The 15,793-nt window shown below is 43.4% G+C and overlaps 1 protein-coding gene across 1 annotated transcript in view; it reads left to right on the forward strand.

Annotated features, from left to right (window-relative positions):
- The window catches only part of LOC147678521 (uncharacterized), a 180,878-nt gene that overhangs the window by 118,917 nt on the left and 46,168 nt on the right, over window positions 1-15,793 (forward strand). The window contains exon 6 of the mRNA XM_086946038.1: window positions 1,958-1,985. Within this exon, the coding sequence (XP_086802164.1) occupies window positions 1,958-1,985 (28 nt within the window). The remainder of the gene's footprint in view (window positions 1-1,957; window positions 1,986-15,793) is intronic.

Here is a 15,793-nt window from a genome sequence, read left to right on the forward strand (position 1 = left end):
GAGGCCTTGTGCATCCGCAGAGCAAGAACGGGTGGAAGAACCTTCTCCCACATCGCGGCAAAAACCTGGAACGAACTCCTGATTGGCATCAGATGCGCCCCCACTGGCACATTTTCAGGAAGACCCTGTAAGACCCGGCTCTACGTCTGACCGGAGCTGCCCCCCCAGCGCCTTGAGACCCTCAAAGGTGAGTAGCACGCTTCACAATTCCCTTATTGATTGATTGATTGACTACCTCCTCAACAATTAAGATCAGCATACAGAGAGGCAGCCGGGGGTATTGGCAACTGCACGGCCTAGGCCAGTCACATAGTATATTTGGTATCTGTATTATCCATCTCAAATGGTCAGCTGCCACATGACCACAACTAGAAACATACAAGAGGATAGATGAGAGGCAATACACACAAGCAGCAAGTTACAAGGTGTACAAGGTGATAATCAATCAATAGTCGTTTGTCGATGTCGTTGTATGTGTTTATTTCACACATGCTTGGTGTGCATCTTTAGAGACAGCCAACACGCTTTGCCCTATCAAGGGCTACTTCAGGGCAAAGAAATAGAGGTGGAGTACTTGTGCCAAAAGAATTCAATCAGGTAATGCGCAACCTGTATGAAGCATCCCACTTATGGACATTATCTCAAAAGAAGAGGCCTTAGGCCAATAAGAAATGCCTGTGTCTCCTTATTTGAGCAATACCAGGCTGAGGTAAAAGGCCAAAGTCCAAAATAAGCGTCCAATGTCCTTTAGAGGAGTATCTTACTTGATTCGATTGATGTGTAGTAACTCCTAATCCGTGTCCGGCTGGTGTCAACAATTGACTGTGGTTCCTGTTTACCTTCCCCTTCCTCCAATAACCTTGACATTTCTTGACCCTAGAGGAATGCCTCCCTCACATTCCTTCTCCTATTGCCATATACATGTATTAGGGGAAACATCCTTACAACGCAACTTTTACCACGCAGTGCCTTTACGACGCAACTTTTACAACGCAAACCATTACAACGCATTGCGCTGGGGGGCGCTCTAGGATAGGGAATAGATTTAATTTACTATCCAACACCTTCCCTAGTGTCCACGGGGACTGGAGTTGGAATAGTAAATTAAACTATTCACTATCCAGCACCCAAAAGCACTCTGCGTTGTAAAGGTATGCGATGTAAAAACCGCGTTGTAAAAGCATGCGTGGTAAAAGCATGCGTTGCAACGTCATACATCCATGTATTAGTAACTCAATGCAATTGTTTGGGAAACCTCCATTCACTTATGATGAATCTTCTGTTTTCCCCTGAATCCCACCTTATTAGTCTCTTAGATGGTCCTCACTGACTGCACTTTCCCCACAAGTTCTTCAAAGTACAGCTTTCTACCTCTGTTAAATTCTCTACTGTCTCTTTGTAAGCTCCCAAGTTTTTAGTTGTCAGATATCCCTAGTGTTTCTCCTCTCGGCAGCTATTCTCATCTGCAGCAGGCATTACGACATAGGTTCCTAGTTAGATATTCTACTCTCTTCACATAGGATAGGTCTGCTCTTGAGATGTCCATGGATTCTTGCTACATTTATGTTTCTTTTAATATTGTATATAGTACATCATACAGTTTCCTAACACTGCTGCTGAGTATTGAACAATGTTTAGCACATAGCCTTTCAGACAGTCTTACATTCAGCATGCCTAGTGGTTTTCTCAAGTAGTCTCTAATTGTATTTGTTTTTAAATAGAGGGGTAAGCTAGCCAGTCTCATGGGTACAGGAAATGAACTGTGAATATTTATTTGGCAACATACATAAATTACTTTAATGTGACCAATCTGACCTTTCCAAAAAATGAAACTGGTCCTTAATAGCTCAGCTGAAAACATTCTTCCATAACTTTCAATCCACCCTGATTGTTTTTGATTGCAAGTACTTTCCAATGTGATCAATATGAACTTCTGTTTTCTGTTTGTAACCTGCAGGTCTGATTCTAAAATGTTCCAAAGCAAGGTAAGTTGTATTTAAAATCTAACTTTCTTTTTAAAGAATTCTGTTTTTGAAATACCAGGTGAAAATGATGCGCACAGAACATCGGGCCTGGTAAAGGAGTAGAACATCAAAATATTCTTTCGCATATAGTGATTCTTACACAGAGACTCACTTAAGGCAATATCTACACATAACCAGCTTTCAAGTGATTAGCTGCAAGAGAGCGGATGTCTTTTAATCTTAGGAAAGTGTCTGTATTAGTTTGTAATAATATTGGACAGTATACCCCTAGCCAGAAATATAGAGTGTGCACCTTGCAGGGACCATGAAATATGTTCATGTGTATTCCTAAAAATAAATGCTAGTTGACGAAATAAGGAGACTTATGCAGGAGTATCTTGATGACCTAACTATTGAGGTGCAAGATTCTATTGACAGCTGGTACTGGCTACACAGTCGGCCAAGTAAGAAATGGGTCTCACAACCTTGGTCTGCAATTCACTTTTGACACTGAGAACACTGTATTCCCAGGACCAGTTAAAAGTACAACACATCTATGTATCCCTTAAAAAGTCTTGTTTTCCTGATACCATGTAGAAAAAAAATGCCATCCCTGTTACCTTGTCTGAGGAATTTGAAAGTCAAAGATCACATGAGCAGGCGGGTAGCACTTGTTGAGTGTGCGCTATAGGGAAACGATTTTTTGTTGTGTCTGCAGGTCCATATGTATGCTCCAATCGTACCACAGTGAGTTTGGCGCTAGATCTTAAGCTTGAAGTTGTCCACACATGCAAGTTGATAGAGTAGAGATTGTGAGTTGTTCTGTCAATGGAGTTATGAATGGTATTGAGTTGAATGCTATGCCTGAGGTCAGAGACATGTTCTGACTATGTCTCACAGACACGTTCCTTCAGAAAAAGTCTCAGAAAAGTGGGTTTCAATCAATCAATCAGGATGTTTAGAGTGTATAGAGTGAGTGTGGCAAATCACCTGTGAGGGTCTCAAGGCACTGGAGCTGATAACTGTTTAATGGTGATCTGTTCATTTATTTGTAATGAGGGAAAAAGAAGGAGGAGAAAAAGCAAGAAGACAGGACCAAGAATAATGCACCAGCAGTTGGCGAGCAGGGCACAGATCACGCTGTGGCATCCGTTCAGTAGCTCCTGGGAGGAGGGAGTGGCACTGGGAGGCGGTGGGTGGGGCTAGGCAGGAGAAAAATGGACGGGAAAGACAATAAGGGAAAAACAAAGAGAAACCTATGACACAAGGGAAAAGGCACCCATAAAAACGTGTGGACAGCAAGGAGAAAGCAGTGAAAAAAAGGGAAATGCATGGAGAAAGCACGCCTAAAAGGTGGAAAAGACAAGGAGAAAGCAGCAAAAAATGAGGGAAAAACATGAAGAAGGCTCTCAAAAAATGGAGGAAAAGAAGGAGAAAAAAGTGAAAACAAGGGTCAAAGCAAGGAGAAGGCACTCAAAAAACGGTTAAAAAATCAAGTAGAGAGCAGGGAAAAGGAGGAGAAGGCACAAAAAAATCAGGGGAAAAGCAAGGAGAAGGTAGTCAATATGAGGGAAAAGCAAGGAGAAGGCCCTCAAAAATAGGAGAAGAGTAGGAGAAAGCAGTGAAATTGAGGGAAAAGCAAGCAGGCACTATAAAACAGCAGTAAAAGCAAGGATAAAGCAGTGAAAATGAGGGAAAAGCAAGGAGAAGGACCTAAAAAAAAGTAGGAAAAGCAAGGAGCAGATGGGACCAAGAGCAATGAAGCAACGTGGGGAGAGCTGGGTCTGGGCTCTGAACTGTAAATCCATACATATCTCCTTAGCCATTTTCGTTTACAATTAAGAGTTGACTCAAGAATAATGCACTTTCAACAGTAGACTGAAAAACATGTAAAAAGTAGGAAAAAAGTGGAATCCTACTTTAAGAAATGGAAACAATACTTACCTTTTAATACCCCATCAAATTAAATGAATATTTTCCATTTTTCAAATGCATGCTGGTAGTGAGTTCTGTAAGAAAAGATGATCATTGCAAGTTAGTCTTGGTAAAACTGGGAACTTAAAACCTCAGATGGCGGCTCTTGAAAGGTGGCTCCTTTCACTTTTAATCACAGCCAGTTCATTGTACAAATGTGTCATGAATGATACACAGCTCTACTTGGAAGTATCTCTCACTTCAGAAATCCAACCCGTTAAATGTTAAAACTTGATCGTCTAGCACCTACCTGAAACTTAACACCAACAAGACAAAGGGTTATATTATCAAGGAACAGCGTTATAATTATCGCCGCTTTAGCAGCAGAAAACTGCTGCTAAAGCGGAGATAATGGGCTTGATAATATGCCCTTGAGAATTCCCATAGAAGCCCATGTTCTGGTGTGTGGTACATAAGAAAGGGTTAACCCAATATAGTTGCTGGGACCTGGGTATTCAAGCGGTACATTTACAGGGGGGTCCCAGTACAAAAACATAAAAAGAAAACATATAAAGAAATAAGCACAAAGATACTCTGAAATCTCATCACACTCGTTTTTACTCACAGTGTGAGAATTAAGCAAAATATACAAAATGACAGAAGTATTTTATAATCATCATAGAAAGGTGTGCCCCAGGTGATGAAAGGGAAGATGGTGTAGTGCAATGTGAGGAAAAACAGTAACAATTCTTTGTACAATCTTTAGTGCAATAAAAATCCTTTTAGCAGTTTATAAAATTCGCCCTGGCTTCAACTGTGAGCCAGATACACAAGAGGACATGGAATGTTCATAGCATTATTGTGCAACAACGTGCTCAAGGCGCTTGTAAAAATATCGTATTTATTGTTGGCGCAAGCTGTTGATTACGTAGAAACAAAGTCGACGTTTCGACCCCAAAAAGGAAGGTAGGCGACAGTTCCAGCCTTAAAACGGGTTCTTCATCAGGACGTGGGGGGGGGTGGGTTTGCGGAGGGGCAAAGAGTCTAAAGGAAATAGATAAATGATATTAAATAAACTACTCAAACGAAGTGCCTAAATCACACCAACAATAATAAACGGGAGGCCCGAAGGCATTTACAATGGAAAGATCATCAGGAAGTTTGGGCCGTGAGGCTCCAAATCCGAAGAAGCGCTGAGAAATCTAGAACTATAAAGACCGAATAACATACACACAGGTATATACATATTATTATATTTTTATGTATCTATCTATTTTTCATACGTTCGTTTTTTAGATATATCGTAAGCTATGACCATTGAGAAGAGGAGTGTTCCTTAAGTAATTATGGCGTGTTCTTAGTATGAGTGAGGGAAACGCCATTGTAGGAGGATCTACATGATTAGTAAAATGTATAAAGAAGTGAGTGTGAATATGCAAATTAGCCTGTCCCTGGCCCAGTGCATCATGGGAACAGGGCAGACCAAACTACCAAGCTAATTCTTTAACTGGAAAGGAAACAAGCTTCCGGGGACCGGTTTCTGGCATTACAGCCGTCTTCGGCCCGGCTTGCTTGAATCCTGATGATGCAGTGAGCAAGGGACTCATGTCTGAGTATACCCTTCCACGCTTATGGTGGACAAAACGATTCAGAAAAGGGGGTGGTGATGGACAGAGTTTCTGAATTAAGCAGAATACTCCTACCCAGTCAACAGATCAGGGTTTGATCCATCACCGTTTTTTAGCTCACTGCACCATCCCAGCTCAGAACCTGGCTACATGCAAATTAGTCTGTCCCTGGCCCAGTGCATCATGGGAACAGGGCAGACCAAACTACCAAGCCAATTCTTTAACTGGAAAGGAAATAAGCTTCCGGGGATCGGTTTCTGGCATTACAGACGTCTTCGGCCCGGCTTGCTTGAATCCTGATGGTGCAGTGAGCAAGGGACTCATGTCTGAGTATACCCTTCCACGCTTATGGTGGACAAAACGATTCAGAAAAGGGGGTGGTGATGGACAGAGTTTCTGAATTAAGCAGAATACTCCTACCCAGTCAACAGATCAGGGCTTGATCCATCACCGTTTTTTAGCTCACTGCACCATCCCAGCTCAGAACCTGGCTACATGCAAATTAGTCTGTCCCTGGCCCAGTGTATCATGGGAACAGGGCAGACCAAACTACCAAGCCAATTCTTTAACTGGAAAGGAAACAAGCTTCCGGGGAACGGTTTCTGGCATTACAGCCGTCTTCTGCCCGGCTTGCTTGAATCCTGATGGTGCAGTGAGCAAGGGACTCATGTCTGAGTATACCCTTCCACGCTTATGCTGGACAAAACGATTCAGAAAAGGGGGTGGTGATGGACAGAGTTTCTGAATTAAGCAGAATACTCCTACCCAGTCAACAGATCAGGGCTTGATCCATCACCGTTTTTTAGCTCACTGCACCATCCCAGCTCAGAACCTGGCTACATGCAAATTAGTCTGTCCCTGCCCCAGTGCATCATGGGAACAGGGCAGACCAAACTACCAAGCCAATTCTTTAACTGGAAAGGAAACAAGCTTCCGGGGACTGGTTTCTGGCATTACAGCCGTCTTTGGCCCGGCTTGCTTGAATCCTGATGGTGCAGTGAGCAAGGGACTCATGTCTGAGTATACCCTTCCACGCTTATGGTGGACAAAATGATTCAGAAAAGGGGGAGGTGCAGTGAGCTAAAAAACAGTGATGGATCAAGCCCTGATCTGTTGACTGGGTATGAATGTTCTGTTTAATTCAGATACTCTGTCCATCACCACCCCCTTTTCTGATAACATGAAGTACAGACACAGCAGGAAACTTGCAGCTGACGTATGAATCATTTGCAATATTTACAACAGGTGCAGTGAGGCACTAAGGGTGAGTCTGTTGCCACAACTGAGGTATACGAACACAAAATTGATAGGGACTTGAGCCTGATGACAGCTTCCTAGAAAAGGGTATTTGATTTGCAGATGATAGAAGGATTTCACCCGCAATGCTAATGGTATATATTTTTATTATTTATTTTAAATGTTTTATATAGCAGTTTACAACATTGTCAAAGGCAGTAATAGACAACAATTAGTTAAAGTAAATACTGTAAAAACTGTGTTGAGAGTTGCATCCATGATTGAACCTGGTTGAGGAGGAGATCCTTTAATTTTCTTTTAACGTTTGTGAAGGAGAGGTCAGTCCTGAGTTCTACTGGTAAGAAGTTCCAGATTTTGGGGGCATTGCCTGAAAAGGAGTAATCCAGGGCATTTTGTTTCTGTTTTGTGTGGGGGATAAAAAGCAGGGTGTTGGTGCTTCTTAGGTTTCTCGTCTGACCTGCCTTTGTGAGTTTGGCCGTCAGGTAGGCTGGTTTAACAGTGTGAAGAACTTTGTGAGTGAGACAAGAAGTTTTAAAGTAGCAGGGAGCTTCAAGTGGGAGCCACTTTAGGTCTTTCAGGGAGGAGGAGATGTGATGGTGTCAATTGACTTCTTTGACCATCCTTTCTCTTGCATTTAGAGTTGTTCTCAGGGGGGGGGGCTACATGGGAATTCACTGTGCCTGTGAGGGTAGCATTCCTGTAGTCTACTATGGACTGGACCAGATTTTGCATTACAGTTTTGAGATATTTGGATGGAGGAGGGGCTTGAGTTTTATATTGTAAAAGGCAGTCTTTGGTGTATTATTTATCTGTGATCCCCAGAGATTTGGCAGAGCCAGCCAGGGACATTTTGCAGTTAAGAGAATCAATACAATTAAGCCACTCAGGGGGTGGGGGTCTGTCCATTGTTGCACAGGAGAAGAATTGACGTATTTTCTTGGTTGAGTTTGAGATGATTGTGTAACAGCCAGTTTGGGAATTTTATGATTGTGTCATTTAGCCGTTGAATGTCATCTAGTGAGGATAATTCCAGGTATAGCTGGATGATGTCAACATAGAGCGGGTAGGGCACTGTGCATGTTTGAGTATGATGTGAGGGGCTCCATGGTGATACTGAAGAGTGTAAGTGAGAGGACCGAGCCTTGAGGGACACCTCTGGTTATACCAACCACAGCAATGGCTTTCTACCAGTGACACAGCAGCCTGCGATCTTCAATAAGCAGGAACAAGGCCCCCAGCAGACTTACAGCTGCCACACGGTGAGCTCTTCCCCTGGTCTGTTGGCAGTGTGGGTGAGACTTCAGTTTGCCCAGGGAGCACCTGTTGAGTTCCCACACTGGGACGTTTCTCTCTTGATGCCAGTGAGCTTGGCTGGGTGGCCACAGATGGTGCTGCATCCCCACCTGCTTCCAGAGACTCCAGGTGGCTGTGGTTGCCTGACAATGTATCTTCGGCCAACTTCCATCCGCTTGCTTGTTGGGGCCACCCACGCTTAGTGCGGCACCTCCCTCTTGCCAGCACTGACGAGGTAGTGTCAGCCCTCATTGGCTTGAGCAGTTGCTTCTCCTGTTGTCAAAAGCTACTGCAGGGCCACACTCCAGCTCAGCAGGTCGCCCGGTAACCTCTTTCAGCCTGAGGCTGTGTCGGGAGATGCCAATGCAACTCCTTCTTTCCATGGCTTGTCAGCCTGGGTGGGCGCATGTGCTGGAGGTGAGGAAGGGGACACAGCACCTTTACGCTCGAACTGTCCCCTTGGGGCATACCAGGCTTCTTAGGTTGCCTCCTAGCTCAATTAGGAGCACCTCATACACTGATTGTAGTGGAAGAAGTTAACCCAACTAAAGCGCTCACCACATGCTTCCTGGTACACTGGGCAACTTTCCTCTCCATTATTTGAGGAAATACAGCGCTCTTCATGTGCTTTCCCCGTTTCCTCACCACCAGAAAGGTACCAAGACAGTCAAAAACACTACAGGCAAAAACACTACAGGCAGTCCAACCCCACGCAAGTTAGGGGCAGCACTCCTCACACAACTTCTCCTGCTCTCCTCCCAGGCAGGTGTATGGTTCCTGAAACTTCCAAAAGGAGGAAAGCATATACAAGCCCTTGGAGATTCTTCTCCAGCAGGATATGACAGCAGGGCAAAAAGAGTCTTTCCTTTTCCTCCACCACATAAGCAGCAACTGCTGGCCAACCCACCCCTCACTCAGAACAGGCAGCACTTCTCACACAGTCCTCCTGCTCTTCTTCTTGGCAGGGTCCTCTTGCTCCTTGAATTAATCTAATTTCCTGCAGTTTTAGGTGTAATACTTACACCCCAATTTGTCACTGTTCTCTTTGCTATAAGTGTCTCTGAATCCAGCTCAAACCAGTCCTGTCCTCCCTGGTGCAGCATGACCCCATGGGGCTGAGACTGGATTGTGAAAACAACATCCTATTCAGGTGCAATCAAAACTCCTCCCACCACTCTAATTGCATACCAGGTCTATTCAGCCCTGCAATGAGTCACCCAGGCAAGGCAGGGCACACCTTAAACCCCTTCATGACTGTCTAGAGTGAATGCACATCCCCGCTCCTGTCACTGAAACACAAGATGCTGAATTCACAAACAACAAGAGACACACAGAATGGTAAAGCAAGAAAATGGCAACTTTCTAAAAGTGGGATTTTCAAACACAAAATTTAAAAACCACCTTCACAAAAAGATGCATTAATAAATTCTAAGTTTAGAGAGCCTAAACTCTATTTTCCTATCTTGTTGCTATTGCACGTTAAACATGTAAAAATGTTACAGTGCAACTCCAATGATAAGCTTATGATAAGCCTTTCAACAGTGAAAAACAAAATACAGAATATTCACTATCAGGACATGTCACATGCACCAGTTCATGTGCTACCTTTGACATACACTGCACCCGGCCCATGGGGGCACCTTAGGCCTCCCTTCGGGGTGCCTTACATGTAGGGTATGGGAATGTTGGGCCTGGCAAGCGGGTGCACTTGCCAGGACAACATGGGACTTTACAACTGCGCACACAGACACTATAATGGTAGGTCTAAGACACATGTGCAGGGCTAATCATTTGGGTGGAACAACCCGTGCTGCAGGCCCACTAGTAGCATTTGCTTTACAAGCCCTGGCACACAATGTGCAATGTACTAGGAACTTACCAGTAAATCAAATATGCCAATCATGGATAACCAATAATTGTCACAACTTATACAGACAACATGTGCACTTTAGCATTGATCAGCAGTAGGAAAGTGTTACAGTCCTATAGCCAACGAAAACAGGGTCAGAAAAATAGGAGGCAAAAATTTTGGGGGTAAACCTGTCTAAAGAGCCGCTAGGAGTCTTTTTCATGGTGTTGTTTGATTAGTCTAAGTTTGAATTGTTTGGTGCAGGAGCTTAGAGATTCGGGGGGTAAGTAATGAAGAAAGCATTTGGTCTGTGAGGTTTCATGATATTGGGTGATGCAGGGGGTGAGGGTTGCTGGCGTGGAGGCAGGCATAGTTACTTGGGCATGTGGGATAGGCTCATGTTGAATGAGATCTACTTTTTCTAACCCCTAGCAGAGAGTCCAACAGTCCAGGGTGCTAGTTACTTGAGGTCACAGAAATAAAGAGGCCACCCTTGGGCACTCCACATCTCAAGATGTGGATCTGCGCAATAGTGCTTTCCATGTCTTCTGAGGTATGTTGCCATGGGCAGGAGGTTGGGAAATTCTGAGCCAGTATACTATTGTCTTGTTGAAAGGAGAGGCTTTTTTCATAAACAGGCCTTTTGTTGTAAGAGCCTTGAAAGCCCCTATTGAAATAACCCATCCAGGATGGACCGAGGTATCATACCCTGTGCATTGAGGTGTAATGACTGGTGGCAGACAGCGAGGATAGAGCAGCAGTCAAAGTAATTCAGTTAACCAATGTAATCATGTGATTATGGCACATTATTGTGTAGACTGCTCTTATGAGAGGGGGCAGAAATGGTGGAGTACCTAGTTGCAGTAGTAAGTTCTGTGGCAGGTGTCATTTGAGCAGTTGGTGTTACAAGCAATCACCCAATCCAAAAAGGCTACCACACTGAGGGTTTAGAAAGAGCTGTTATGTGTTTCTATTACTTTTGTCATGAAGGAAAAGGCCTGTATTCAGAGTGGCTTAGGTGGTCCTCTTTTTATTCCCACCACCACTGGAAATTAAATATATCACCAAGATGGAAACTCCACCAGGAAGAACATACAGGATGGAAACCTGGGTTCTTCACAACAGACAATTGGCAACGAGAATCCCGATGGGCAAGTCTGCACCTACCTCACATAGCTATCTCTGTAGTCAGGTCATGGGGACAAAAATGAGGCAGTAGATTGGGAGAGAATTGATGCCCAAGGGGGATGTTGCAAAGGACACAGTTCAGCCTATTCACCCTCCTCAGTGTCTGAATCCCTGCAGATTCGCTATGGGGCCATGGTGCACCTCCTGCTGTCTAGTTGTGAGCCATAGTCAGACACCCACGTCACCTCTTCAAGGGCAACTGGATTGCTCATCCAAAACCTTGATCAGCACTTTTGTGATATCTCCAATGTGATGAAGGGACTAGCCATGTAGAGGCGGCATTGTGGGGGTCTGCAACCCTGATTTGGCTCAGCCAGGTCCGCATGCTCACATCCTGCATCCGTTGGTGACCGCAAGGCATAAATCAGTGGCAGAGTGGACCCACCACCCACCCTAACCTGAATGGTCAGGGCAGTGGTGTAGTCCACACCTCGAGGCATAAAATCCTTCCAAACTCACTGTCACCAGCAGCAGCATGGATCCAGGGATAAAAGTGATAGAAGTCCTGCTCAACAAGTATTTGTCCCCAAATGCAATCCCTATAAATTGGCTAAAAAATCTACCCTTGCCTAAAAGCAGATTGGAAGTTGTCATTCAACAATTAGAACAAACTTACTCAAATATCAGGTATACATTACTTTTGTGCAGTGGTGCAGCAGAAAGAAAACAGTCATATGACAGAACATCAACAACAGTATTGAGACAGCAGAATACTGTGCCAAAAATATTGTTTAGAAAAATAATGAGTTTGCAATCTTTGTATGTAAACTACCAAATTTTCAAGTAAAAAATATTGTTGAACAAAATATACTCAAAATTAAGCTAAGTATTTAAACATATTCACAAGTGTTCCATTAAATGTAATTTTGATTTCAAATATTAAAATGTGAAATAACATATCATTACAAATAAAAGGTTTTAATTAGTAATGTAAATTAAATATTTTTACAAAGATTTTTATTGTAGAAATATATATATATATATATATATATATATATATATATATATATATATATATATATATATATATATATATATATATATATATATATATATATATTTCTACAATAAAAATCTTTGTATATATGTATGTATATATATATATATATATATATACTAGCAGCCCGCCCCAGCATTGCCTGGGGCAGAAAGGGGCTGGGGGCAGCATTTTAAGCCTCTGTGCACCCCCTGACATTGCCCAGTCCGCAACCCTCCCGCCTCCCGCCCCGACATTGGCCATACCGCCTCCCGCCTCCCGCCTTCCGCCTTGAGCCTTGTGCCTTGAGCCTCACGCCGCCCGCCGCCCCCCTGCCCCGACATTGGGCATAGCGCATAGCGCCTACCGTCTCCCGCCCCGGCTTTGTAACCCCCCCCCCCAGGTCCCGACTTTCCTCATCCGCCGCTCCTCCCTACGCTGGAGTGTTTACCGCTCCACTGTTTGACCGCTTGTCAGCTACCTCATCCGCTGCTCCTCCCCGCGCTGCCACTGCTCCTCCGCTTCTCACCGCTCCTCCGCTCCTCCCGGCGCTCATGTTCTCCCCTCTTCCTGTTGCTGGTGAACTCCGCTCCTCCCCTCACGCAGACGCTCCTCCCGGCGCTCATGTCGTCGCTCTTCCTGTTGCTCGTGAACGCCGCTACTCCCCTCACGCATACGTCGCGGCCGGCGCTACTTGCAAGGGACTACTTTATTTTTATAAACGTCCTTATTTCTAAATATTTTAAACAACGTTTTTTTTTATTTTTATGTAGCCTATGTCCTTCTGCTTGCCCTGAGGTTTTCTAAGATGTCTTGGGTGTTCAGATTGGTGTTGTAGTTTTCGAGTTTACCTGGCTCCAAGGTGCAAGTTCTCTCTTTATCTATACTACTATTATTTCTGCCCCTAACATCTCATCCCATTTTGCCTTCAAGTCTGCAAGAGGGCAACCCATGGATTCCAGGAATGAACCACACAGGTGTGAGATAACTTTCTCCCCGTCCTATAGCAACAGTACAATGTTCAGTGCAATGTCAGCTTGAGGTACAACCAGGGCACGAGTCGGGGTACCACGCGGGTGGACGGCATCCCCCCACTTATTTTCGAGGGTTTTCCAGGGTGGACGCCGTCCACCCTGCTCAATCACAAAGCCGTCCACCATTTATAATGAAAACCGCGTCCACCCTTACAAAATAGGTGCGCGCGGGTGGATGGCTGAAATCGGAAGGTTCTCGGACTGCCGCAGGACACCACGCCGGTCACCACGCCCCTTCACCTACCAGGTTCGCCTTTGCAACCAATGGATGGACGCCGTTGACGTCACTTCCGGTCTGTGGGCGTCCCCCCACTTCTAGGTTGCTGCATTTCGTGACGTCACTTCCGGTTGTGATGTCACTTCCTGTATGCGAGCGTCCCCCCACTTCTTCATTTAGGACTTGTGCCCTGGGTACAACAAATCCATTTCTCCAAGTCAGTCGGGCTGCTTGGATCGATTGGCCGTAGGAAAGTAAATGGCTCACAGTGATACCATTGTCCGGGATAACTACATGAAAGAGTGCTATCCAACACAATCTTTCTCTTAAGTAGAAAAAGCCATTGAGTCATGATTCCATGAAGTTTCCAGTGCTTTATTAAACAAACAAGTTTCATCAGTAGCTTGCAGACGTTCTCTGTCCCAACGCGTTCCAACTCCTTGCTCGAGTCTTGTTCACGGGAAAATAATCACATCACTTGCTTTACTGAAATGACTATGTTTTATAGGCCCCTGATTAAATAATTCACGGAGCCTGAATGTCATTTACTTTCAGCATGCGCAATGAATGCTAATCGGCCCTCAGTATTTTCATGCAGTGTTTTAGGCATCTTGCACACACTGCTGAGTGTCATTTTTAAAAGCCAATTCAGTGCGCGAAAAATAAAACCACAATTCGTCAGATATGCAAGCTCACCCAGCATGATATTCCATATTGCATTTTACTTCATTTGGAATCCGTGAGTTAGAAAGGTATTTCTCCTCACCTCCTGCACTCGTGCTCTTTGGTGTTATTATTGGAAAGTTCCCTCTTTTCCAAAGAATAATCCGAGTGAGTCCGGCCTCTTTTTAACAAATAAATCACCACAAAATGTTCAGTGAAAGAGGCCACATACTTAATAAGGCGGCTTCAATGTTGCAGGCACAGAACTTCCTGCTCGTAAATCCAACACAATCTTTCTGTTAAGTAGAAAACGCCATTGAGCCATGATTCCATGAAGTTTCCAGTGCTTTATTAAACAAACAAGTTTCATCAGTAGCTTGAAAACGTTCTCTGTCCCAACGCGTTTCAACTCCTTGCTCGAGTCTGCTCTTCCTGGTTCTGGTGAACGCCGCTCCTCCCCTCACGCAGACGTCGCGGCCGGTGCTAGTTGCAAGGGACTACTTTTTTAAATTTATTAATATTTTAAACAACGTTTTATTTTTATTTTTATGTAGCCTATGTCCTTCTGCTTGCCCTGAGGTTTTCTAAGATGTCTTGCGTGTGTAGATTGGCGCTGTGGTTCCCGAGATTACCTTGCCAAAAGGTGCAAGTTCTCTCTTTATAATAGTAGTATAGATATATCTACTAGGTTTCCCCAAATCGGCACACAAGCCAGCACTCCAGGATGCAAATGCTGTTAATTCCACAACAGCATTGATACATTTTGGCTACAAAAGTGCCCTTGTCAAACTACTGAATGTGCTCAATTACTTCTAAAATACATCTAAAGAGCATAGATATTTAGAAAATACTATTGTAATATATTCGGGATATCACTATATTGTCCATCAAGATCAAGAATCTTGACAATAAAGAAATATACAAAGCATATTTATAGATATCTGAAATTCTGCTGGTTGTGCATAGAAAGAGAAGACAGACTGCCCAACTTTTACATGTGAACTGGTTGCACTAATTTAAGTGATACATTGCATGGTTCCCTAATTTACACATTAGTGTTTAGTCATGACAAGAGGATAATCCGCCCACTTTTAACTCATACAAGGTGTTGCAGCATGATATGCATTGCTCGCCATCCACATAATTGACCAGTTAATTGACAACTGTGGGTAATCTTATTAGTGCTATATTCAGAAATGAAAGTAAAAAGTATCCTTGATAAATAAAACTCAATACATTTTTTTTCAATACTTTCTCACCCTAATCTCGTAAACACCCAACAACCCAATGCTAAATTACAAACTAATAAATAAACTTAAAAGCACAGATTTCTATAATAAAAATACCAAACAACCATTATAAATAATTCGGAGAATATATTACCACGAAATCTCTTATTAAAATAAAAAATAAACATAAACAATTTATAATGTAAACCCTTTGCTGCACGCGTTGGCCAACAGCTGTTGCGTGCACTACCTCTGTAGTGCTGCGCACGACCGTTGGCCTACACGGCCACGCCCACTCGTTTAAACCGCCGCACACTGAGAAATTTGCGCCTCTGTTAAGCGGTTAAATAACTTCCAACAACAAACCCAACAACCTGCCTCTACATTTTAAATTGCTAATTCAAAGTAAAAAATCTTTTAATTACATATTAAACTTTCAAATGACACTAAAAAAACACAAGTGGTACAATAGTAATCCCTAAAATTAATATAATTATTAATATATATATATATGAAATTTTCCAAAAAGGAATTTATTTAAACTCTATTGAGTATGAAGTAATATTTTTCAAAAGATATTG

The sequence above is a fragment of the Lissotriton vulgaris genome, chromosome 12 (assembly GCF_964263255.1).
Source record: "Lissotriton vulgaris chromosome 12, aLisVul1.2, whole genome shotgun sequence".
Classification (NCBI taxonomy): Eukaryota; Metazoa; Chordata; class Amphibia; order Caudata; family Salamandridae; genus Lissotriton; species Lissotriton vulgaris.